A 24,824-nucleotide genomic window follows, 5' to 3' on the forward strand; every position below is an offset into this window, starting at 1 on the left:
TGGAAGAGGCTGACTCAGTGAGTATAATACAAAGCAAAGTAGTGAACATAAAATAAAGGGGTAAGATTAAGTACAGAAACTATGCACTATTATGTACAATTTGAAAAGAAATGTATCAGGCAGTAATAGGATCTCGTTTATCTACATGCCTCTAGATGTCATTTCTCTGCTTGTTTTTCTCTGAGACACAGGCCCTGGCATGGGGAGGAGCAAGGCAGGGGTTACAGGGAGTCTTGAAAATATAGTGAGATAGGAGGGTGGACCATGGAACTTGTAGGTGGGAATTGGGGAGTGCAAGGAGCCCCTGGCATGTGCAATGAGCTCAGCCTACAGAAGCAACAAAGTGTGCAACTCTCTAGTGCATTAGGGGAAATGTCTTATTCCCTTGTGCTGCCCAGTGGTCTCTGTATTCACAATCAAGGTTAGTTAAGCAGCTGAACGTCTGATCAAGTGCTTTTATAAATCCCTACATTGCTTTGGAGGGGAAGAAGGGCCGAGTTCCAGCGAAAGGTACTTTGCACTGTGAGTATATAGGGCAGTTGAGTCAAACAAGCAAAGGACTGTTGGTGAAAGACACTAGGTAGCTTACTGACTGGCAAAGCAGCAGAACTGGGACTAGAATGGCAATGGTACAAAAAGGCATTGGTGACTACCTATATCTGCCATGAAGGAGGAAAAGCATGGAAAAAACATGGAGATAGTAGCTGCTGTGAATGGGCAAACGTCATTGAATAATCCATGAACCGCTAAACTGTTTAAATACATTGCATCCCATGCACAGATACTTCCTTGGTTTTACTCCTGTCTTGTTCTGCTCGGAGGAAAATGTAATGAGATTGTTAGTGCTTACCTAAAAATGATGCAAGCAGCACTAGGAGCGTATTGATATCTTCTTCTTCAAAGCATGATGCAGCACTTGTGATATTTTCACTATAGTTCCACAGCGTTTTGCATATCAAGCAAGCCAACTGCCAGTCTGTAGGCCCAAAGTCTCTTAAACAATCAACTAACCTGTTAGTATGAAAAAAAAGTTTTAATGTTCTGTTCAATTTTATTCTCTCTTGTTCCATTCAAAATCAAGCCAGTCTTAAAACATGTGCAGACCCAGCCCCTTCTAGGGGTGCAGGGAAACAGGGGCATCAGCACAATACTAAGCTTAACCTTCCTCATTATACTGCCCCTTCTTTTTCAAGTTCAGTGAAGCCTGGCCGCACTGCAGATCACCTGTTCCTGCGTTGTGTTCCACCAGTGACATCACAGCCACTACAGAACTCTACCGCACAGCAAAGCCAGCACAGAGTGGATCAGATAAGAACAGATTTTTGCCCAAGCAGTGGCAGTTTCGAAAAGCTCTTTTTTACAACCAGGGTTCCAGAATTAAGCCACATCTACAATCCTGGGCAGGATGAACCTCGGAGGTGGGGGGGGGGGGGGGGGGACGGGGACGGGGGAGAGAAGCTATAGGGGCATGACTGCCCCATAGCACCTCCTGCTGGACAAATGTGGCACTGTCAGCATTCCCTGAGGCAGGTTTCCTCAGCTCTCCACACACACACACACACACACACACACACACACACACAGATCTGTATGGGAGATGTGGCTTAGCCCTGTGGCAAAAATCAAACACAGGGTACACCTTCCTGGGTAGCAGAAGTCCAACTAAAACGTCCCTTCTGCCCTTGAGGGCTTCTTTTCAGTCCACTCTCCGGGTCTTGTTCCATAAAGAGGACTACCTTTGAGAGTCTTTCTGGCTCTGGGATAGAGCATCTGGCCTCCAGGCTGGTTCCCCTGGAGTACTGTTCTCAGCCCGATAGGCTGTTCCTTCTGTCTTCCCCAGCGCTGATACAGAGCAATAGGCCCTCAGGCTGGTTCCACCCTGGAGTACCTGGCCTCTTGCAAACCCTGGTTCAGGGCTTTCCACAAAAGCCTCCCCATTCCCTGTAATTCCACTACAGACTGATCTTTCAGTTCTTTCATAAGGCCTAGGAGTCCATTCAGCTGTCACCTCCTTAGTCCTGTCCCCTCAGTCTGGAAGGCAGCTAATTAATTATGGCACAGGTGTGTCTAGCCCCATCTCTCCTTAAAGGGGCCAATTACCTTGTGTGATAATCAATCCTGGGGAAAGAGTCATTCTATCTAGTTACTACTAATTGAAGAACAAGAAATCAGGATCAAGCCCTTTGCTTCCTTTCAAGCTATATATCAGAGAAGGAAGAGCCCCAGGATCCTAGAGAATCAGCATATCCGGCTACTCTCAGAGTTCAAGTTCCCAAGTTGCTTCTTTTGTGCTGTTTCCTGAGAGAGACAACACAGGATTTGGACCCTTATTTTCAGTTTTGATCCTGTTGGGCTTGCACTGTCTGAGGAGTGGAGCTTTGAAATTTGGGGTTCATTTGGTCCCACAACTCAAAGTGAAATTCATCTGAAACTGCTGAGCTGAATTCATATTAAGAGGTAAAACCTGTTGGTTTAGATATGAAACATTAGCCCATGCTCACCACCAGTATTGGGCCCTGCCTATGACCAAGATTTCCATGTGAAGGGGGAATGCTGTGGGCTCGCAGTGCTGCACATTAAAAAAAAAAAAAAAAAGTTGCCAATAAACTGCAAGCCTGCCAATATCCAAAACAATTAACACTGCAGTCAATTGGATGGATTTGGTTCCAGGCAAAATATTTCCATTAATAGAAAGTTGTCATTAACAGACTTGCTGTTAAAATAGGAACCTGCAACCATCTACCATCAAAAAGTGAAAATAACTGTCAGCAAAAGCAAAAGAAAAAAGCACCAGGTTACCAGAGGTGATACTATGCAACATCAGCAGGCCAGCCTCGCTGTAAAGTGGCATTTTGGTGCTGGGCTTTTTCCAGTCCTTCCCCTGAAACCTCTGACTGAAAAAAGATGGGAGGCACACACAGGTGGCTGTAAAAGCTATTAATCAACAGCTCTCCCAGATCTGTGATGCACTCTTGGAGCTACAAAATTGTACCTCCAATGATATGGTTTGCTCAGAGGCAAAAAGACTGCAAGAGAAACTGTCTACTTATTCTTTCATGGTAGCCCTCACTGTGTGGTACAAGGTGTTGAACAAAATCAGCACAATGAACAAGCAGTTTCAGGGAAATGATATGGAGGTTAGTATGGAATGCAGATTAATACAAACAGCAGCAGCAGCCTTCCACAATTCTCATGAAACAGGTTTCGAAACAGCAGTTGAGAAACCCAAAGAAATGGCACCTGACTTGGATGTAAAATGAGCATTTCCATTTATTCACTCAAGGGGGAGAAAGACAGTTATCTGAAGATGGAGGAGCTGATGGTGAAATGGATACAAAAGAGAAGTTCAGGACTGATTTTTTAAAAGTCAGTTCTGAACATTGTCATTACAGAAATTTACAGCAGGTTTAAGGAATTTTTAGCTATGTATGACTTCTTACATATATTTCCCAAACTGGATGATGATGTTGGAAAAAGCATGTAAAGAATTGGCTCACAACTGAAGCAGACTTATCAGCTAACTCAATGGATGAACTTGTGACATTAAAACGTATCTTGAATAAAGATGAAGTAAAATCTCTGCGTTAGATTCTGAACTTTATCATTAAGAGCAAACTGCATTTAGTATTTCTCAATGTTTACACAGTATATCTCATGTATTTATCAATTCCTATTACTGTGGCTTCAGCTGAAGGCTCTTTCTCCAAGATCAGAAAGACTTATTTATAGTCTCAAATGTCATAGGAGAAATTGAGTACTTTAGCTCTATTGCCTACTGAAAGTCGAGTTGGACTTCACAGAACTGATTAATACTTTTGCAACCACAAAGGGGGAAAAAATTGTGTTGTAGTGATTCTATCTGCATACAGGGTGAACTATTTTACTTATTTTTAAATTTATAATTATTTACTTTGCCTATTTCAGGCCACAGACTGATTTCTGGTTTAACTCATCAGTTATGTAACTGATGGTAACCTGCAGTGGATTCTACATTATCTGATTAAGTGTTTTGCTTCTACAGATATATAATTTCAGCAGGTATCATCACCAGTTAGGATTAAAAAAAAAAAATAGGGTAAGTGGTAAGCCAACCAGTTGTCATTTATTTTTTATCAGTATCATATTGGGAGTGTCTTAGCTTTAAATACTGCTTCCTTTCTTTGTACTTATTAGTAGAACCATCTTGTCTATTTGTGGTGATGCCAACTGAAAAGTGAAAACTGTAGGGCACTTTATGACTTATCAATGCACAGCTGAATCCACGGTTATTTTAATGATTGACTTATTTTGTAAAAGTGTGACTTTCTAATTGCTGAGTAGTTAGTAAAGGTTTTACTATTTCAAGTTTTCCTATAGCACTTGCTGAAAAAACTAAAATACTGGTGTTTTGTTTGCTACATAAGCAGATTCCATTTGGAGGATTTTCAAAGAACAATATAAAACAGGCCAAAAAGATAATTTGAAGAGCAAGTACCATAAGACTCAAACAGTAATAGCAAAAAAAGGAAGTACCTCAGAAGCAGGAAGCCTACCAAACAATCAGTGGGGTCACTGGATGAGTGAGATGTTAAAAGGAGCACTGAAAGAAGCCAAGGCCATTGAGGAGAAGCTAAATGAATTCTTTGCATCAGTCTTCACTGTAGAGAATGTGAGGGAAATTCCCATACCTCAGCTATTCTTTGTATGTGACAAATCTGAGGAACTGTCCCAGATTGAGGTGTCAACAGAGGTGGTTTTGGAATAAAATGGTTAATTAAACAGTAATATATCACCAGGACCAGATGGTATTCACACAAGAGTTCTGAAGGAACTCAAATATGAAATTGCAGAACTACTAACTATGGTACGTAACCTATTATGTAAATCAGCTTCTGTACCAGATGACTGGAGGATAGCTAATGTGACACCAATTTTTTTTAAAAGGCTCCAGAGGTGATCCTGGCAATTACAAGCCAGTAAGCCTAACTTCGGTACTAGGCAAACTGGTTGAAATTATAGTAAAGAACAGAATTATCAGACACATGGATGAACATGATGTGTTAGGGAAAGATCATTACAGCTTTTGTAAAGGGAAATCATGCCTCACCAATCTATTAGAATTCTTTGAAGGGGGTCGACAAACATGTGAACAAGGATGATCCAGTGTATCTAGTGTACTTGGACTTTCAGAAAGCCTTTGACAAGATCCCTCACCAAAGGCTCTTAAGCAAACTAAGCAGTCATGCGATAAGAGGGAAGGTCCTCTTGTGGATCAGTAATTGGTAAAAATACAGGAAAGAAAAGGCAGTAATAAATGGCCAGTTTTCAGAATGGAGAGAGGTAAATAATGGTGTTCCCCACTTCAGGTGATCCGTTTCAGGGATCTATACTGGAATCAGTGCTGCTCAATATATTCATAAATGATCTGGAAAGGGGGTAAACTGTGAAGTGGCAAAGTTTGCAGACAATACAAAATTCCTCAAGATAATTAAGTTCAAAGCAGACTGTGAAGAATTACAAAGGGAGCTCACAAAACTGGGTGATGGGGCAACAAAACAGCAGATGAAATTCAATGCTGATAAATGCAAAGTAATACATACTTGAAAATATTATCCCAATAATACATACAAAATAATGTGGTATAAATTAGCTGTTACCACTCAAAAAAGAGATCTTGGAGTCATCATAGATAGTTCTCTGAAAACATCTGCTCAATGTGCAGCGGCAGTCAAAAAAGTGAAGTGAATGTTAGGACCCATTAGGAAAGGGGTAAATAAATAAGACAGAAAAAATTGTAATGCTTCTATATAAATCCATGGTACACCACCTCTTGAATAATGCATGCAGTTCTGCTCACCCCACCTCAAAAACATACATTAGAAAATAAAAGATACAGAGGAGGACAATAAAAGTGATTAAGGGTATGGAACAGCTTCTATATGAGGAGAGATTAAACAGACTTGGACTGTTCAGCTTGGAAAAGAAATGACTAAGGGAGGCTATGATAGACATCTAGAAAATCATGAATGTTCTGGAGAAAGTGAATAAGGAAGAGTTATTTACCCCTTCATATAACACGAGAACCAGGAGTCACCCAAAGAAATTAATATGCAGCAAGTTTAAAACAAATAAAAGGAAGTCTCTCTTCTCAATGCACAGTCAATATGTGGAACTTGTTGCCAGGGGATGTTATGAAAAGAATTGGATCTATCCTCCATGAATTTATCTATCAATGGCTATTAGCTACGATGGTCGGGGATGCAACCCCATGCTCTGGTTGTCCCTAAGCCTTGGACTGCCAGATGGGGGGACTGGATGACAGGGGATGGATCACTTGATGATTGCCCTGTTCTGTTTGTTCCCTTTGAAGTGTCTGGCTCTGGCCATTGTCTGACCCATTATAGCCATTTTTATATTCTTCTGTAATTAAGCATATTTGTTAACTTGCTTTAAACCATGCACTTGCAGTTGGGGTTATCAGCCGAAATAATTCATAAATTAGGTGCAATGTATAAACTGTATCTCCCTTGCCTTTTAGTATGATAGATATAATAAAAAAACAACATTATCAATATTATACTTAATTCTGTTTTAATTTTGGATTCCCCCACCCCAAGTGTGACAGGGAAAATTATACTTAAAACAGCATCAGACTAGAGAGTCTTCATTCTTTATATAAATTATAAATCACAGCAAAATACTGAAATAGTAGCCAAATTTTAAACTCTTAAAATCCATAATTTTCCAAAGGTCTAATTAGCCTCTATGCTTCTGGAAGGTTGTTTTCTTAAATAATGACATCCAAGGCCCCCAAAATACCCACTCTTCCCACCCCAAATAATGGGACTATAGAACCAGTCCTTACTGCAGTACTTTGCATATTAGTTTGCACAGTGCATTACAAATGTGCTGGACGCTATGGTAGAAGTGCTTCAGAAATCCTAAAATGCATTAGTAGAACCACTATTGTAAGTTGTGCTGTGTGTGGATACATCAGAATGGTTCTTCCAAAACTATTGGCTGCTGTGGCTGCTCTAAATGGTTAAAAATGATGCAACAAACCATTTTATGTAATGAAATTTCTGAAATGGCTTCCTCACTTAGGATAGATGCACCCTAAGGGTGCCTTTACTGTACAGTTAGTCCAGGTGATTGGCACCCAGGTGTGAGCAGCCACTGCAATGCCCTACATGAGTTTCTCTGTCTTCACTGGTGCTACTGTCCCTTGTGTGTATCACTAGGATTCTGGGAGTATTTCCCAGGGTTCTTTGTACTGCAGGAAGCTGAGCCTCTGATTCTTTTCCAGTGAGTTATGGGAGGACATGTCTGTCCTCCTGAGCAGACCAGGGGAATTGTGGGAAGGCACTGGAGAACTATCAGTACTCAAATGTCTTAGCCTGTACCCTCAATGAAAAATATACAGGTTACCAGCCTGAATGAAAGCAGAACCCAGGCTCTAACCCAGGTGTCGGCAACCTTTCAGAAGTGGTGTGCCGAGTCTTCATTTATTCACTCTGATTTAAGGTTTTGCGTGCCAGTAATACATTTTAATGTTTTTAGAAGGTCTCTTTCTATAAGTCTATAATATATAACTAAACTATTGTTGTACGTAAAGTAAATAAGATTTTTAAAATGTTTAAGAAGCTTCATTTAAAATTAAATTAAAATGCAGAGCCCCCCCTGGACTGGTGGCCAGGACCTGAGCAGTGTGAGTGCCACTGAAAATCAGCTCGGGTGCCGCCATAGGTTGCCTACCCCTGCTCTAACCCATACCTCTCTCTCTGCTAGCTATCATGGGTTCAAGGCACCACTAAGAGGTGTGAGAGGTTTGTGTGAGTGAATGGGAGTTGGGTTAGGGGCAACACCCAGGTAAGAGCCCAGGCTAACTTTGCAGTGAAGTCACACCCTAAGAGAAGGACACAGCTGCCAGCATTACCACCAAAGCAGTGCTCTTCAATAAAATAGTCTGGACTGTAAGAGTTTATACAAGCAAGACAGTTCTTGCTTTAACAAGAGGTCTGGCTGGATGAATCTAGGGCTGGGCTAACTAGCTGCAAGAAGTTTGGAGTCCACCTTAAGGAGGGTTTTGATTAAGCTTTTACAACCTTGTTCTGCAAAACATTACTGAACCCTAAAGATATATTTATTTTTTAATCTCTTGCAATTCTTTTCATGTAAGCAATTTTTTCTAGAATGTCAGTTTTCAACTGGAAATGCGGTTCTGGGAGAAAACAGAAGTTGACAGCTAAATAGGTTTTGTTCATGAATTTTTGTTGTTCCCGTCACTTAAATGTGCACTCCCTTCTCTCATCAGCAACCTTCCTTCCATAGATCAACCCTGCAATAACCTCTCCACAAACTGAGCTAAATGGGACTATGTGATGGACTTAACCCTATCACCTGGAAGGTAAGGGAGAGAACCCCACTTAGTCATGTGCCACACCTGGGTGGATGTGTGATTAATTAAGTGCCTCCTGGCTAGAGGAAGTGGAGTTATGCCTTATAAGTAGACCAAGGGGGCTCAGCTGTGCAGAAAGATTGCCAAGGAGATAGGTGTCTCTGGTGGAGAGAAGCCCTGGGACAGGGTTTAACAGTCAGGAAACAACGGAGGAAGAACACTACAGGACCACATTAGGCTCCAACTGGACAAACCCTGAGGTAGAGCCAACAAGAGAATTACAGTGAAGCCTGAGAGGGGCTGAAGGATTATACATTTGAAAATTTGTTTGAACTTTCATTTGGGCTTGTTTGTGCTGCCCTGGGAGAGTTTTAGATTTTCATGTGACTTGGCTGGAGGGCGAAACCACAGAACATGCAGAAGGAGAAGATGCAGGCTGACAGAGAATATTGCAGGTTCCAGGGAGCCTAGTAGGTGCCAGATGATGACCCCATGCAATACTGCGACCAGAGAAGAGGGGGTGCCCACAAAAGTATGCTACTACAGGCTCTTTTGGGATTACATCAAAGCTGCTCCTTACTCTGCTAGAGGAGATGAAGTACGGTGATACATAGTACTCCTCCTATGGGATAAGTGTACTATATCTAATGAATTTTGAACCTTCAGCAAGCCAAGGAGCAAGACATTGAAATTGGAGAATCAAACTCTAATCTATTGTGTGGCAACACGGAGTCAACCCTGAATGGTATCTCAATGCCAAAAAACAGTACACAAAATACATTATGCTTTCTTATTTCCTCCATTTGAAAGTTAAACAATAAAATTAGATTATTTGCCAATAACTGGAATGTTCTTATCAAATCATCTGCACAGTTCCATACTCAGACTTGGTGAAGCACTTGCATAACTCCAAAGAATGGGGAAAATATAGCAGAAATCCAGACAGGGAACAACTGCTTATAACATAGCATCATCATCTAAAGCCACTTCATTGTGATCAAGACACGTGATATCCCTGATCAGGATTTTTTCACCTGAACTTACTTCTTAATTCCTCCTTCTTCCTTTAGTATAGCCCGTTTGTTCTTATCCACAGTAAGGTTTAGCAGAACTCCACAGGCAGAAAAGCAGACATCTTGATGTTTGGCATCGAGCAAAGCAATCATGAACTTGTATACTGGATTGTACAGCAGGAAACAAAATCATCCTCAAGAAACATGGACTTGCACTGTACTTATTACATTTGTATGCTTAGAGGACAGTAAGAAGCATTTAACTGAAGCACACAGAACTACCTGAAAATGTTACCTGATGACATATTGTTTGTAATGTTGCTGAAGTAGTCTGAGATTGGATATCAGCCATAACCCCATGAAGTTTGAGTATGGAGGATTCCCCTAATCCTGCAAAAGGAATTCTGGTTGCCTTTTATATTTGTGTTTTCATATTAAATTGCTATATTTTTACTGTTGGTTTTGCCAAACTGAAACTAAAACAATACTGCAATTTATTTTTCAGTTAGCAGTACTACATCCTGATATTGGAATGAATCGTAGGGGCAAAATTTTCAAACTGTGATACCTAAAAATTAGGCACATAAATCCATCTTTTGGGCACCAGAGGTGTTGAACTCCCATTTACTTCAGTAGGAGCTGCAGGTGCTTATCACTAGGGCTCCGTGTCTGTCACGGAGGTCGTGGCGGTCACGAACCTCCGTGACTTCTGCAGGGGCCAGTGGGGCTGACCAGGGCTGCCCAAGCAGTTGGCTCAGGCCAGCTGCTGGAGTGGCCCAAGTGACAGCCACACCAGCTGCAGCTGCTCCAGCTGGAAGCCCAGGGACCGCTGCTGGCTCCATGGCTGCTCCGGCAACCCGCCTGGGGACTGCTGTCTCCGGGCTGCTCCCGTGGTCCGTGGCCCCTGGCAGCTGGTGCCACTGGCCCTGGGCGCACCTCCCCCCCATATTTAATCACAGATATTTTTAGTGTAAGTCATGGACAGGTCAAGGGCCATGAATTTTTGTTTATTGCCCCTGACCTGTCCCTGACTTATTAAAAATAACATGACTAAATCGTAACCTTACTTGTCACCTCTGAAAAAAATCAAGCCACTTATATCTGGATGCCTAAAAGGGGGTTTAGGTACTTACTGTCAGGCACCGAAGTTTGAACATTTTGTCTGTTGGTCCTAGCAAGAGTTACATCTGAACATGCTCCTAGCCTGGGGCAGAGCTCCAGATAAGAGAGAAATGCCATTACAGGCCAAGAAATTTAGAGAGAGGCGGTGTTTAGTTAAACTTTTACAAGATACTTTCTCCAGATTGCAAAGATCTGGCATTTGCCCTAAAGCTCCTCTGCCATGAAAAGGAAAAAAAGTGATGAGAATGCTGGCATCTTACACCTCACCCAGAGGCAAAAGGGAGCTCTCTCTTGGTGAGGGTGACAAATGTTTTAAGATGCATGCCACAGAATGCTGTGCACACTGTCACATGTGGGAACCAGAGACCCACAAATATGAACCCTTATGAATATTTAAGCTGGAGTTTCATTTTACACAGAACTATTGAGGACATCTAGTCAAAGTGAACTTTAGGAATCGGGGGAGCCAGGGGAAAATTTCAAGACTATTTATTATTATTTTAAAGAACAAACAATTTCTGCGGGTGTAGATTTTTTTCCTTGGGTGAAGAAAAATGTATTCCCACACTCATTATCTAAGTTTTAATAACATTAATCTAAATTAAACCAATAAATGCTGTTTATGCTGTAGCTATAGGATTTTCAGTGCCATATTACATGCTTGTATGTTTCGAGTTATAGATGCTGAGTGGCACAGATGCCTATCTAAAGAGCTTACACAGAATCACTACTAATGCAAAAGTAACTTACCCTTCCTTTGTATGATGAAGTCACAGATTTCAAGGTATTGGGAAAGATTGCCAAAGACTCTAACAGCCTCCAGAATTCCATCCATATTGCTGCTCATTAGCAGCTTTAGAAGTACTATTTGTTTGCAGAGAAAAAAAAAGGTAGAGTTATCATTACTTATAATGTATATAGCACCAAATGTGCCACTAGGGTCTTTACAGATACACGGAGAACCCTTCAAGGCAGGATTCTCAAACTAAATGGACAAAGTAAACATAGGGGGGGGGGGGGGCTGGATGAAAAGACAGGACAGACAGACAGAAAGGTGATGCTTAGAGAACATATATTGTTGGTTCCATTTTTAATCATCTGTTTAGTCAATACTTCCTTGAAAGGAGGAGTAGGGTTTGTGTTTTAAGGAGGGATGTGAAGGGGACAATGGGAAGACACACCCTGAACTGGCTCAGAGAAGAATTTCCAGACACAGAAGGTGGATTGGATCAGAATGGTATAAGACTATACACACAACAGTTAATTTGACAATGGGGGTGCAGTGAAGGGGGTAAGCGGAGGAGTGAAATGAGACTAAAGCATACGGATCTGGCAGGAGCTAAGTTGTGTGGGCCTTTGAGACTTGTCATGGGGAGAAAAGCTGGTGAAGAGAACTGAAAAAGTGCTATGCATAGTTGGAGTGATGGGCAAGGTAGATTATTTTGCTCTGTTTTTGCTGTGATGTTTTGAATGGATTGAGGTGAGAATTCAGAAGGCCAAAGAGAAGGCAACTTCCATAGTGTAGGAGAGAAATTATCAGGGTCTGGAAAGGGGGATTTTGCAGTGGTAACAGAGAGAAATGAAGGATTCTCAGACATTCTAGTGGGAAAACTGCAGGATTTAGGGACTGTTTGTGGGAGAGAAGACAAGGAAATCACAGGGAATATCAAGATTGCAAGTCAGTCTCACCGGAAGGATGGTAAAATTGCTGACAGTTATAGAGAAGGGAGGGATAGATGATGATAAATGCATCCCTTATTCAGCTAATATTCCCACTGATGGCAATGGAAGTTTTGTCTTTGTTAAGGACTGCAGGACTGGATCCTTAATCACCCAAGATCTATCAGGGATGTTACATCTTTATATAAATACAATATTTATATTAAAAATACAAATCTTTTCTTAGTAACTAGTTTGTGCCATCAAAATATCTACATTTAGAGAGGTGGTACTGTTTAGCAATAATCATTCAACTACAAATCTTGCTTCCCCATCAACTCTCCTGTAAAACCGGATACATTCTAATGGTGTTAACAGCATTAAATGTCCAACCATTTTTTTACTCTCATTTTGAAAAAAAGTGAACTTAAATGTACACTACAGTTCCATGAATGAATAATGCTTTTCCTAAGTACAACAGATTGTCAATAAAGTGATTCTGATTACAGAAATAGAAACAGTAAGCTCTACATAGCATATGACAGTTCATATAGTATCTGCTCCCTGTAGGCAAAAAATGGTTACTAACCTGTTCTAACTGTTGTTCTCTGATATGTGCTGCACATGTCCATTCCACGACCCATTCTCCTTCCCCTCTATATCAGAGTCTCTCCAGTATGAAGGAAATGAGAAGGGTTGGGGGCAGCTCTGCCATTTATACCATCATACAGCAGCACAAGGCAGCAGAGGGCACATGCACCGTCCTGACAACAGTACATGAGTGTGCGCACTCCTGACGTGGAATGGATATGTTCAATACATATCAGAGAACAACGGAAACAGACCAGGTTTGTAATTTTTTTTTTCTTCAAGTGATTGCCCATGTCCATTCCACTTCAGGTGACGTACAATCACTTCAATCTGGAGGCAGGATTGGCATCTACATGAACAACAATTGAAAGACTACACATCTAAATCTGGTGTCATCTCTAGACCAGAGTTTCCCAAACTTGGGACGCCGCTTGTGTAGGGAAAGCCCCTGGTGGGCTGGCCGGTTTGTTTACCTGCCTCATCCGCAGGTTCGGCTGATCGCAGCTCCCAGTGGCTGCGGTTCACCGCTCCAGGTCAATGGGAGCGGCGACCAGGACGTCCCTTGATCCACACCACTTCCAGCGGCTTCCATTGGCCTGCAGCAGCAAACTGCGGCCAGTGGGAGCCGCGATCGGCTGAACCTATGGATGGGGCAGATAAACAAACCGGCCCGGCCCGCCAGGGGCTTTCCCTACACAAATTGGCTTTCCAAGTTTAGGAAACACTGCTAATGAGAAGCAAAAGTTTGCACTGAAGACCAAGGTACCGCTCTACAAATGTATAAAATAGGCACATGGGCTAGAAAGGCTGCAGAGGTATGTGAGATTGGTTGAATGAACTAGCACCCTATTTGATGGAGTCACATTGGTCATGTCATAGCACTAATGTATACAAGAAGAGATCCACAACAAGGTTCTTTGAGATGAGTCTGGAAGGCCTTTCATTCTTTTCTGCAATTGCCACAAACAATTGTGAAGACGATTTAAAGGGTTTAGTCCTGTCCAAGTAAAATGCTAATGCTCCCCTAACATCTGATATGCACAGTCTTTTATCATCCTTATTAGCATGAGGCTTAGGGAAGAAATTTGCTAAATAAATTGTCTGATTGATGTGGAAGTGAGAAAACAGTTTGGTCAGAAATTTTAGATGAGGACATAGGTATACACTGTCCCTGTAGAAGACTATTCAGAGGGTCAAGCACCAAAGCTCATAATTCACCCATTCTCCTGATGAATGTGATTGCCATCAAGAAGGCTACTTTCATTCAGAGATGGAGCAATGTACAAGTAGTCAGCAATTCAAAGAGAGGACCCATGAGCTTTACCACCAGATTCAAGTCCCAAAAGGGAATAGGATCTTCTATTTGTGGATATAAATGCTCCAAAACCTTCAAAAACCTGAGTGACATATGACTGGAGAAAAGTGAATGATTATCAATTGAAGGGTGGAAAGCAGAGATAGATGGACCCTGCTGGAACTAATGGCAAGGCCTTGCTGTTTCAAGTATAACAAATAGTCCAGCACATGCTGACTCGGAGCCAAGATTGGGGAAATCCCTTTTTGCTGGAACCAGACAGAGAATCTGTTCCATTTAGACAGGCAAATATACCCAGTAGAAGGTTTCCATAGACTTAAGTGAACTGCTAGAGTCTTTGAGGATATGCAGCTTGTAGTTTGTCTGCTGCGAAACAAGCATCAGTCCCTCAAAAGCCAGGTCCTGGATGGCTTGTTGGACTTCTGGAGGAAAATCTGATGATTGGAGTCATGAACATCTGTGCACTGTGATGGCCAACACCACGGCTCTAGTTGCAGAATCCACAGCATCTAGTGCAGCCTGAAGCAAGATCCTGGACACCATCTTTCCCTCAACCACCATAGCAAGAAACTCTTGTCCCATCTCCTCTAGCAACTTGTCCATGTTTTTTAAGTATATACATCATGAGTTTATTAAAATAAATATTCAGAAAGTTCTTTTAAGTTCCCCCTAAAGGCCAAGCACTTGGAAACTCATGTAGCTCACAAACCACTTGAGGTCCACAATCCTCTTTCTTGTGCCCACTACTGCCAGTGAAATAACAAGCAGATTTGTCCTAACTGGCAATGATGAACACTGCAGCTAGTCTGAAAGCTTTTTCTGCTGGCTTCTTCCTGTTCAGCAGTTTTACATGAGTAGCTCACATGACACAACTGTAGTTTCCAGCAGAAACAAACTGGTCTCCAGCATTGCCTAGGAGTCATGAATTGCCCTTTTAGTTTTCAGTGCGCAGTCAAGACAGCTGCAGGAGCCACCATTCATCAGCCTTCACAGGAATCTTCTGCAGTGAAAGAGGGAACCACTGAAACCCACCCCTCTTCATGTAAGGGGGTACGCCAATGAGAACCTTCCACTCTTCCTTTCTTTCCCCATAGAGGAGAGAGAGAACAGTTTGGTCTCATTTACATCCTTCCTTTGGATGTTGTTATACCAGAGATTACTTAACTGTGGCTCAGCCTTCTTAAGTGATACATTTTTTGTTTTTGGAACGCACCTGACTGTGTCACACAGCAGGTGTTTCTCAACATGTTTCCTGGGGTAAGCAAGTGTCAGGCCCTCCTGCTACAAGGGCTGCACTTCTCCTACAAATTACTTAGTTCAAACAGTGAAATGAAGGGAAGAGAGGAATGTGGGTGGTGGCAGAGATGGTGATGAGATTGACAACACAGGCTGACAATAACTGATACAGCCTGTGGTATGGTCTCTGAGCTGGAATTTGGTTCCTGGCCAATAGTTATTAGGTGGCATTGGCCCTAGGCTATTTCTAAACTTGGATTTTCACCACTGAACAGTTTTCTACACTTCTGCAAATCCATTTGATCAGCAAACTTGTAGAACTGCATTTCATACTGAAATGCAAAATACTGTTAAAAAGATGAAAGGTCTTAAAGCCTCATCCACTATAACAAAAAACACAAGGAAGCATTGCCTAGTGCAGCCATGGTAAAAATGGCATCTTACTTTCCAGATCTGCTCCCTATATACAGTCAGTCATGTCTGCTTATGTTAGTTACAAATGTATTAATTTTTTTCTCCTGTTAGCACTGAGCACCATTCCAGCTCTGGGGGAAAGAGATGGATTCCATTCTGGCTCATAAGACAGCCACACCATTGCTACTTAGAGAGGAAACATGGGCTAGCAGAGAGGGCACTGGGCTGAAAGTCAGGAGACATGGGTTCCAGTTCCTGGTTCTGCCATCGATCTGCTGTGTAGCCTTGGGCAAGCCACTCCCAATCTCTGTGCCCCTCCTTTTACCCTTTGTTTGTTTCAACTGTATCCTCTTCAGGGACTCTTACTGTATGTGCAGTATCTAGCATAGTGAGGCCCCAAACCCAGATGCAGAACCCAGGCACCACAACTACTTCATTATCATCACCATCATCAAATTTCCAGGGCTGATGGTTTGATCTTTTAAAACTTTTTACTTGCAAATTGAGCAAATCTGAACTGGAGTCAAAAAAACATGCAACAACCACATAATACTATTTTCACATTTTAGATATTGAAGTTTTGAACAGCTCTACCGAAAATTGCATAACAGAAAACAATCTAGTGAGTAAGTGAATGTTTTGGGGAGAAACATTGTTGGCAAAACCAGCCTAATATTTCACAGAGTTCTAAAGATGAGGGTCTGGCACTGGATGCATGCAGGGATTCTCTTCGGTTATGGGAAACAATTGGCTCTAAGCAATTCCTACAGTATACCACAGAATATTTTTAATGACTCTTTTCCACATTGCCCTAACATAATCAAAATACACCTCTTACCCAGATATTCTAAAAGACATACAGAAGGAATTGATTTTTAAAAACCTTACACTCTGCAATGCGTAGCTTCTGGTCTTCAATTACAGAATTCCTCACTTTGTAGTAGGATAAATTGTTGATTGTTGCGGCAGCGTTGATCACCAGCTCCTCACAGTCATCAATTGACTTGTATTCTGATATTTTAAAAAAATATATACATCAGTCTTAGCTTAGAACATTGATTACAGCTCAACAAAATTAAATTCACAGCCTGTATTGTTGTGGCACCCAAACTCTGCGCAAACAAGGATTATATTGGTAATCTGCCTGGACTATGGGGGATTACATTTTATTTGCAGGAAGTGAAGCAGATTGCTCTGCCCAAGATAAACCACTGTCTGCTGGATAGAGCTGGAAAAAAGGATTAATGAAAAATATGTCCTGATTTTCAACCAGCTCCAATATTAGGGGCTGTGGACTCTGATGCCTGCACTTCTGTAGTACAGTAGAACTTCAGAGTTACGAACACCTCGGGAACAGAGGTTGTTCATAACTCTGAAATGTTTGTAACTCTGAACAAAATGTTAGGGTTGTTCTTTCAAAAAGTTTACAAGCATTGATTTAATACAGCTTTGAAACTTTAGAATGCAGAAGAAAAATGCTGCTTTTAATCATCTTAATTTAAATGAAACAATCAGTGAAATGGTTTCCTTACTTTGTCAAATCTTTTTTTCCCCCCTCTAAACTTTCCCTTCATTTTTTTAGTAGTTTAGGTTTCACACAGTACTGTACTGTATTTCTTTTTTTCCCCTTCTGTCTCAGCTGCTGTGTGATTGCGTACTTCCAGTTCCAAATGAGGTGTGTGTTTGACCGGTCAGTTTGTAACTCTGATGTTCATAACTCCGAGGTACTATTGTAATAGCGAGTGGCACAGCAGGATTGCATTTAGTTTGAAGGCTACCTGGTAGCTGTCTCCATTCTAAGTCTATCTGTACTGCAGCTACAGCGCACCCTAATACTATTACAAACAAACAAAAACTTGTAGCAAAGACTTTGTGAATGCTGGCACTGTTGAAATTGTTCTTGCTCTTAAACCTATATAAAAGCAGGATGGAAACAATTTATAGTTCTAGCCATCATGCTGCTAGTATGCCAAATTATTCAATTTTTCAGCGAGTTGAGTTATAGCTGCTAGCAGCAGCAAGTAGCTCAGAAATACCAATAAAAGCTCCATCCTCCAAGCTCTTCTTATACAGAACTTCCCTTGATTTGGATAATAGTGTTTAAAATATACTGCATGTAAGTTTTGCAGATCATGTCTGCTGTACCAAGGCAGAACCAAGCAGAATGTGCTTGCAGAAACAGGTCCTTAATTACAAACTTTTTGTTTAAAAAATCCTCTTCTTATTTAGGGAGGAGGCAAGAAGACCATCTCACTATACGAGTTTTCAGTCTGAGATGTTCAAAAGAAAATTCCCCCAATTTACCAATCTTTTTGTGTAGTCTGGTTTATTCTTAATAATCTGATCTATAAATCCTATCAATGCATGAGGCTCCTCTGAATGTTTTGCAGGAAAGATGCTGTAAAGTTTAGTATGAAGGTGATAATTCTGCTACTGTTTAAAGTAAGTTAGTCTATACACTGTAATTATTAACATTAGCAGATTGATTTTCATATTTTAACAACATGGCAGATTTAATTAAGGCTCTCCCAATAACAAAAGCTGAAGTAATGAAATACTGTGCCTGCCTGACAGATTGAATGAAAATAATACATGAAAAAACAAACAATATACAAACCTTACCTAGCACCGTAACAAGCAATGCCACAATGTGATGATTAGCTGCCAGAACAGCACCTACACTAGGATGAATGGAGAGATTGGCGAGCACTCTTATCAGTTTTATAAGGACATCTTCTGCTTCCGAAGGATGCTTTTGTTTTGATTTATTTTCTTCTCCTTCATGTTTCTCTTTTTTTGTATTCAAATCAAATTCATTGTAAGTTTGGAATAATGATATCAGGGTGTCAGCACTTCCTTTCTCTTTACAAAATTGTTCACGGGCCTGATTGTTCTTCGCTGTTAAATTGCCAAGAATGAAAACAACACGGACAACTAAATCCTGCAATAAAATAAACAAACAAACACTGTTACACCAAGAGAAAAGTTGAAGTTGCCAGTGGTTTGAAAAACATCAATATTTCATGCATTTCACAATTCAATTAAAAGCAGTTCCACTGCAAATGGAGGAACACTAAATACAGCAAAAAAGGAAATAATCTTTGATGCTGTATTTGATTATCCAGTTTAGGGAGGAGATTTAAAAAGAAAATCTAACAAAGGCACAGAGTTCTAGTACCATAGAGGTTATTAATCGTGGGGGTCACCTAAATAGAAGTAGTCTATTTCTATCAAATGACCAACAACCCAACAGGATAATAGGAGAACATTTCAGAGGGATATTCTCGTTATGTAACTGGAGTTTAATCCGTCTCCCAAATAAGCACAGGGTTGCTCTGATGGCCAATAGAGTCTCATAAGCATTCTACCCTGCTATTGCTGCCCTAGAAAGCCAAAGATTTTAAAGCAATGGAAGGGTCACCAGATTTCCACTAGGATGCACAAACCCAACAATGAGAATTCTGTTCAGATGGTGTCTATAAAGGTTTATTTCTTCCTGGCATTACTCTTTTAAATAAAGTGGGTTGTGGGGGGAGGGGGAATCAAGAGCCCAATGAAAGACGTCTAGTCTGCTATGTCATCGACCTCCCAATCCTAATATTACATCTCTCTTGTTGCCTTCATTTTGACCACCATGGGGATGCAGCAATTTGTGTGATGCTGGAGCTGACTGACTCAACTGTCATCCCAAAACAATACCCTCGACTCCCAATGGCTTTTAATTCAACAATATGGGCTAGTTTAGCTTTCAAAATTCTCCTGGTTTTCTCTTCCAAAAATGAAATTACTCAAAAAACTGTCTCCACCCCTATCAAAACCTGGCTAGTTTCCAAAACAGAAAGTCTAAGTACTGGCTCTGTTTCAACAGTACAGGGAAAGAAGCGGCAATCCCCTGAATGCAGCATAGTCTGTCTACCCCTAACTGCTAAATGACTGTACTTGCACTAAACCACTGCTTTGGCAAACACCCTACATGTCGTTTTTCTTGAAATACAGGAGTTCCATTCAGACACTGTAATCCCCCAAGGAATAAATCCCATACTTTATCAAGAGACATTCAAAGAATAGCAACTTGTTACTGTACACATATTAAAATTTGATTGATTAAATTGCAAAAATTTCTCTATGGATCATATATTCCTCCACTAATAATTTCTCCTCTTTTGAGCCACTCCCACAAGGCCTTGCATCACAGAGATACACCTATGTCCAAAGACAAGAAGATAAGCTTCAGAGTTCATCACAACTACTAATGAACTTGCCAGGCAGGGGGTCATCATTGAGTGACCTCTAGTCTCTCTCCCCCACTTTGGGCTAGACACTGTGCGACTCTCTATGCATTGCTCCCACTATTATTATTTTGCAAACATCTGAATGTCACCAACACAAGATATGTATAAACTTTTTTATTTTATAAGTAACCATCTACAAGCTTTTTACCTAAGCCATCACAATCCCCAATGGAAGCCTTCTCACAAAGGTTACAAGGAATTTGAAACAACAAACAGTTGATGAATCAGAAGAGAGAAGTGGAAAAAGAAGGCAGTCTAGTTTAACTTACTTTATATTGACTTTCTAATTTTGGTTAAAATAGTACCGGCTTAGCAACAGCCCTAGCCAATCAGGGAATAGACAGACAGGTACTGTAAAGCAATCAATTTAACTGATATTTTGAGACGTGTGATCTCAGCTATGTTTTCCACCTACAGACTATGAAACAAGCCTACAAGATATTATTTCTTTTTAAGCATAGTACATCCTGTTTTAAATAGTATTACAGAAGTTTCATTATCATCCACTGACAGAGTTTAAACAACAGTCAAATACAAGAAATGCAGATGTGACTTTATATTGCAGAAATTATAGGCTATATTTTTACATATTTTTGGCTAAATTTTCAAAAATGTGCATGCCATATGCACAACTAAGCTGAGTAATGTGAAACCAAAAACCACTGTTCAGACAGCCATAAATGGAGTTAGAGATGAATGCCACATTGAAAGCAGTTACAAGAATAAATGTACATAGACACATGGGATATTTGCACATCTGAAAAAAAATCATCAGTAGGTGGGGCTAGCACAGAGCCAAACATTTGGAATATTTACTGAGAAAGCATGCAGGCATTTCAGGCATATTTGCAAATAAACTAAATACATAAGTATTTATCAGGTTGATTTGTACAACACAGGTAGAACCCTACATGGATACAAAAATCTGGATCCACATCTAATCTGTGATCTGCAAGGATGGTGAACAATACAACCACATCCACGGATGCAGATCCCTGCAGATATAAAGCAGACATCTGTGGATTTGCAGGGCTCTAAACATAGGTTTCAACAGGTAAGACATACTTTTTGAAACTAGCACACACAGATTTAGTACTGAAGACAGAGGAACACTGTATTGAAGCACTCTTTTTAAATTGAGCAGGTTTTTCAAAGCTATTGATTTGACAAACTTTATTTGATCTCTGTTAGGAGCTAGACTAAGGATGGGTGACCTATTTCTTAAGAATTTGGATCCTGTCCCTAAAATGAACCCAAATCTGATTTGCAGTCTATATTTGATGCCAAATAAAATAATTTGTATAAATGAATTCCAAAAATTCCAGAAGAGTGGGACCTAAGGGGGGATATGAGAGAAGTCTATAAAATCATGAATGGTCTGGAGAAAGTTAATAAGTAAATGTTATTTACTCCTTCAAATCGCACAAAACTAGGGGTCACCCAATGAAATTGATAAGCAGGTTTAAAACAAACAAAAGGTACTTTGAAGTACTTCTTCACATAACGCACAGTCAACCTGTGGAACTCATTGCCAGGGCATGTTGTGAAGGCCAAAACTATAACAGGGTTCAAAAAAGAACTAGATAAGTTCCTGGAGGATAGGTCCATCAATGGCTATAAGCCAAGATGGACAGGGATGCAACCCCATACTCTGAGTGTCCCTAGCCTCTGTTTGCCAGAAGCTGGGAGTGGACAACAGGGGATGGATCACTTGATGATTGCCTGTTCTGTTCATTCCTCTGAAGCACTTAGCACGGGCCACTGTTGGAAGACAGGATACTGGGCTAGATGGACCATTGGTCAGACTTAGTATGGCCATTCTTATGTTCTTAAACTATGTTCCTTTTCTCTAAGTTCCAGGAAGGGATGACTGAATACCATGAGTTCTTTCTTGTTCAATTTAATAGACAGACAATCACATATGTAATTGTGTACTAGCACCAAATATGAACACGCAGTTGGAAGAGCAAAAGCACAGTGTGCATATACTCATTAACTCTTAATTTAGAAATTGCTGACAATAACAATAATGCACATTTGTCCATTTAGATGGACAAATATTTTTGCCCAGTTAAGTCTAAAAGTCTATCCCTTACATTGTACTTACAACAAAGGTTAGTATTTGTATTTGCTGACCCCCAGAATTTTAGAGAGATTTACATTAGAAACTAAAAAGAATAGCTATATTAGATTTTGGTGGTTAAAGATGACTGGTAATGCTAAACTTCATAAGCTATTTTTCTGAAATTCATGATGAAAAATCCTCAAAAGTTCAGATTTATTAAGCAGAAAGGGGAAAGCAAAGTGGCTAAATAACCTTGACCTAAATATGTTTTATCAAGTGACCCAATACTTTTTTTCTGTCTGCAATATGTGATGTGCTATCACCAGACATGAGACTAAGCCCAGTTTTTGGTTTGTTGGACATCTGTATCAGGCTCTGAGGGGAAAAATGTATCAAGCCAATAATGCAGATTCCACCACAGGGCTCTATTGTGTTCCTGGCTTTAAACTAAGTTTGCTCTTCCTCTTCTAGTACAAACCCTGATGGAGGGTGGTGGTAATTCTGCCAGTCCTCCACAGGGGTGAATCCCTCCTGCAATACAAGTAATAACTCAAAGTGGTTCTGAAAAAAGTGGACAGTCTATAGTATTCTACAAAAATGAAAGCAACATAATATCTGCCTGTTGCCCATCAATTGCACCCCCTCCAGTCTCCACATCAGTTCTGCCACACCTCTGCAGCTCTTTCACGCTCCATCTCTCCCAGGGCTGGTGTCGAGGCTGCAGCAGGGTCCTCGCTCCCCCTTCTCAGGCAAGGTGTTTCAGTAAGAGAGAGAGAGAGAGAGAGAGAGAGAGAGACACAGGGGAGGAAAGAGAGGCAGAGGAACCGTCCCATTGCTCAGAGGAGATGGGGGAATAGGAATGGAGCTACCTATAGATAGAGGATAGGATTTTTCTTCTCCCCCATCCCCTCCTGTGGGAAGGGTTTTGGCTCTTGGGGAGGAGGGGGGAAGAGCTTTGCTGATTCTTGCAGAAGCCCTGACTGACTACTTACACCCCAGAAGGCAGAAAGTGGGGAAGCAGCCAATCACAAGGGGTTCCCCCCTCCAACAACACAGTTCAAGTTGTTGAAATTTTATTTGCTGGGTATATGACCCCTTTTGACCATTAAAAGATAAAAAGTGGGGTAAACTTACTCTTCACTTTGCCACGAATAAATCTGACCTTCTGCTTTGCAAAGTATTCTCTGAAAGAAGATACGAGTGTGGACCTGACAGTCTGCCCAGAGGCAAACAAACAGCAGTCATGTCAGGCTGTGAGGGAACTTTTCCCAACACATTCAGGACACATCTTGAAGTGACATACCAGAAATGAAAATTCAAGGACAAAACCAGAAATAATCAGTGACCCAAAATGAACATTATTGTTGCACTTAAAAATGAACACCTTATTTCTAGCCTGAACTTGTCTAACTTCCATTTCCGATCACTGGCTCTCATTATGCCTTTTCGGCTAGATTAAAGAGTTGCCTACTATCAGAAAAGTCATCTCTGAACTTTCTCTTCAATGAACTAAATAGCTTGAGCTTCTCACTATAAGGCATGTTTTCCAGATCTGTAATCATTCTTGTAGTTCTTTTCTGAACCCATTCCAATTTTTCAGCATACTTATTGAAGTATGGACACAGTATTCCAGTAATGGTCTTGCCAATACCATATACAGACGAGTACATATACACTTCCCTTATATTTATGCAAATACTCCAACAGTTGCATTCACCCTCTTAGCTACAGCAGTTACTAACGATAATATGGCCCTCTTAGTTAAAGCAGTTACCAACCATTGTACCTGAATTACACGTAGGTATGGGACACCAGCTGGTGAGACAGTTTGGATCGTATCTTTGAGCACTACATATTCTCATTGAATATTGAGCCAGTCATGTACCTAAAGCAGTAGTTCTCAAACAGGGAGAGTCCTGGGGAGGGGGGCACAAGCGGCTTCAGGGGATCTGCCAAGCAGGGCCAGCATTACATTTGCTGAGACCCAGGGCAGAAAGCTGAAGCTCCAACACCTAGGGCTGAAACCCGGGCTCCAAGCCACGTCACCCAGGGCTGAAGCCTGAGCAACTTAGCTTCGCAGGGCCCTCTGTGGCATGAGCCCCAGGCAACTGACCTGATTGCTACCCCTTAACACTGGCCCTGGCTTTTATATGCAGAAAAACAGTTGTTGTGGCACAGGTGGGCCATGGAGTTTTTATAGCATGTTGGGGAGGAGGAGGGGGCAGTCCGAAAGAAAAAGATTGAGAATCCCTGGTCTAAAGCATATGTTTTGAATCTTTCTATTACAACATCTCTTTGGAGAAAAAACAAACTATCACAATTTAAATATTTGAAGTTATGCATGTTGTTAGCCAGGCATAGTATCAGCCATCATACTGTAGGGAAAGGCTGACCCTCTGTGGCTGTTTAGATTAAATCACCATGAAAATTCCCTTGGGATTTTTCAGAACATTTGTCCAAGAAAGATCTTTTCTCTAAGCAAAAGTTAATAATAAAAGAGAATCAAACAGGAGTTATTTATCATACTGTATCTGTTATATCTCTAGAATAATATTTACACACCCACACACACCCCAGGAGAAAATATTAAGAGTTCTTGGCTCTGTAATGACCAATCACCATAATCACTCTTTAAACTGGTGTGCTGTGGTGGGGCGTTAACATAAATTTATGTTTTTGAAGGATCTCTGTCACTACTGTATTAAAAAAGGGCACTTAAACAAAAAGCCTAAAATGACAA

At 40.9% G+C, this 24,824-nt stretch overlaps 1 protein-coding gene across 2 annotated transcripts in view; it reads right to left on the reverse strand.

The window, feature by feature from the left end:
• The window catches only part of ARMC2 (armadillo repeat containing 2), a 111,198-nt gene that overhangs the window by 6,250 nt on the left and 80,124 nt on the right, over window positions 1-24,824 (reverse strand). For both annotated transcript variants that reach the window (XM_054021738.1, XM_054021737.1), the window contains 5 exons: window positions 18,350-18,668; window positions 16,616-16,738; window positions 11,263-11,376; window positions 9,422-9,554; window positions 851-1,011 (listed from right to left, as the gene is read on the reverse strand). In XM_054021738.1, the coding sequence (XP_053877713.1) occupies window positions 851-1,011; window positions 9,422-9,554; window positions 11,263-11,376; window positions 16,616-16,738; window positions 18,350-18,668 (850 nt within the window). The remainder of the gene's footprint in view (window positions 1-850; window positions 1,012-9,421; window positions 9,555-11,262; window positions 11,377-16,615; window positions 16,739-18,349; window positions 18,669-24,824) is intronic.

This window comes from Malaclemys terrapin, chromosome 3 (assembly GCF_027887155.1).
Source record: "Malaclemys terrapin pileata isolate rMalTer1 chromosome 3, rMalTer1.hap1, whole genome shotgun sequence".
Taxonomy (NCBI): Eukaryota; Metazoa; Chordata; order Testudines; family Emydidae; genus Malaclemys; species Malaclemys terrapin.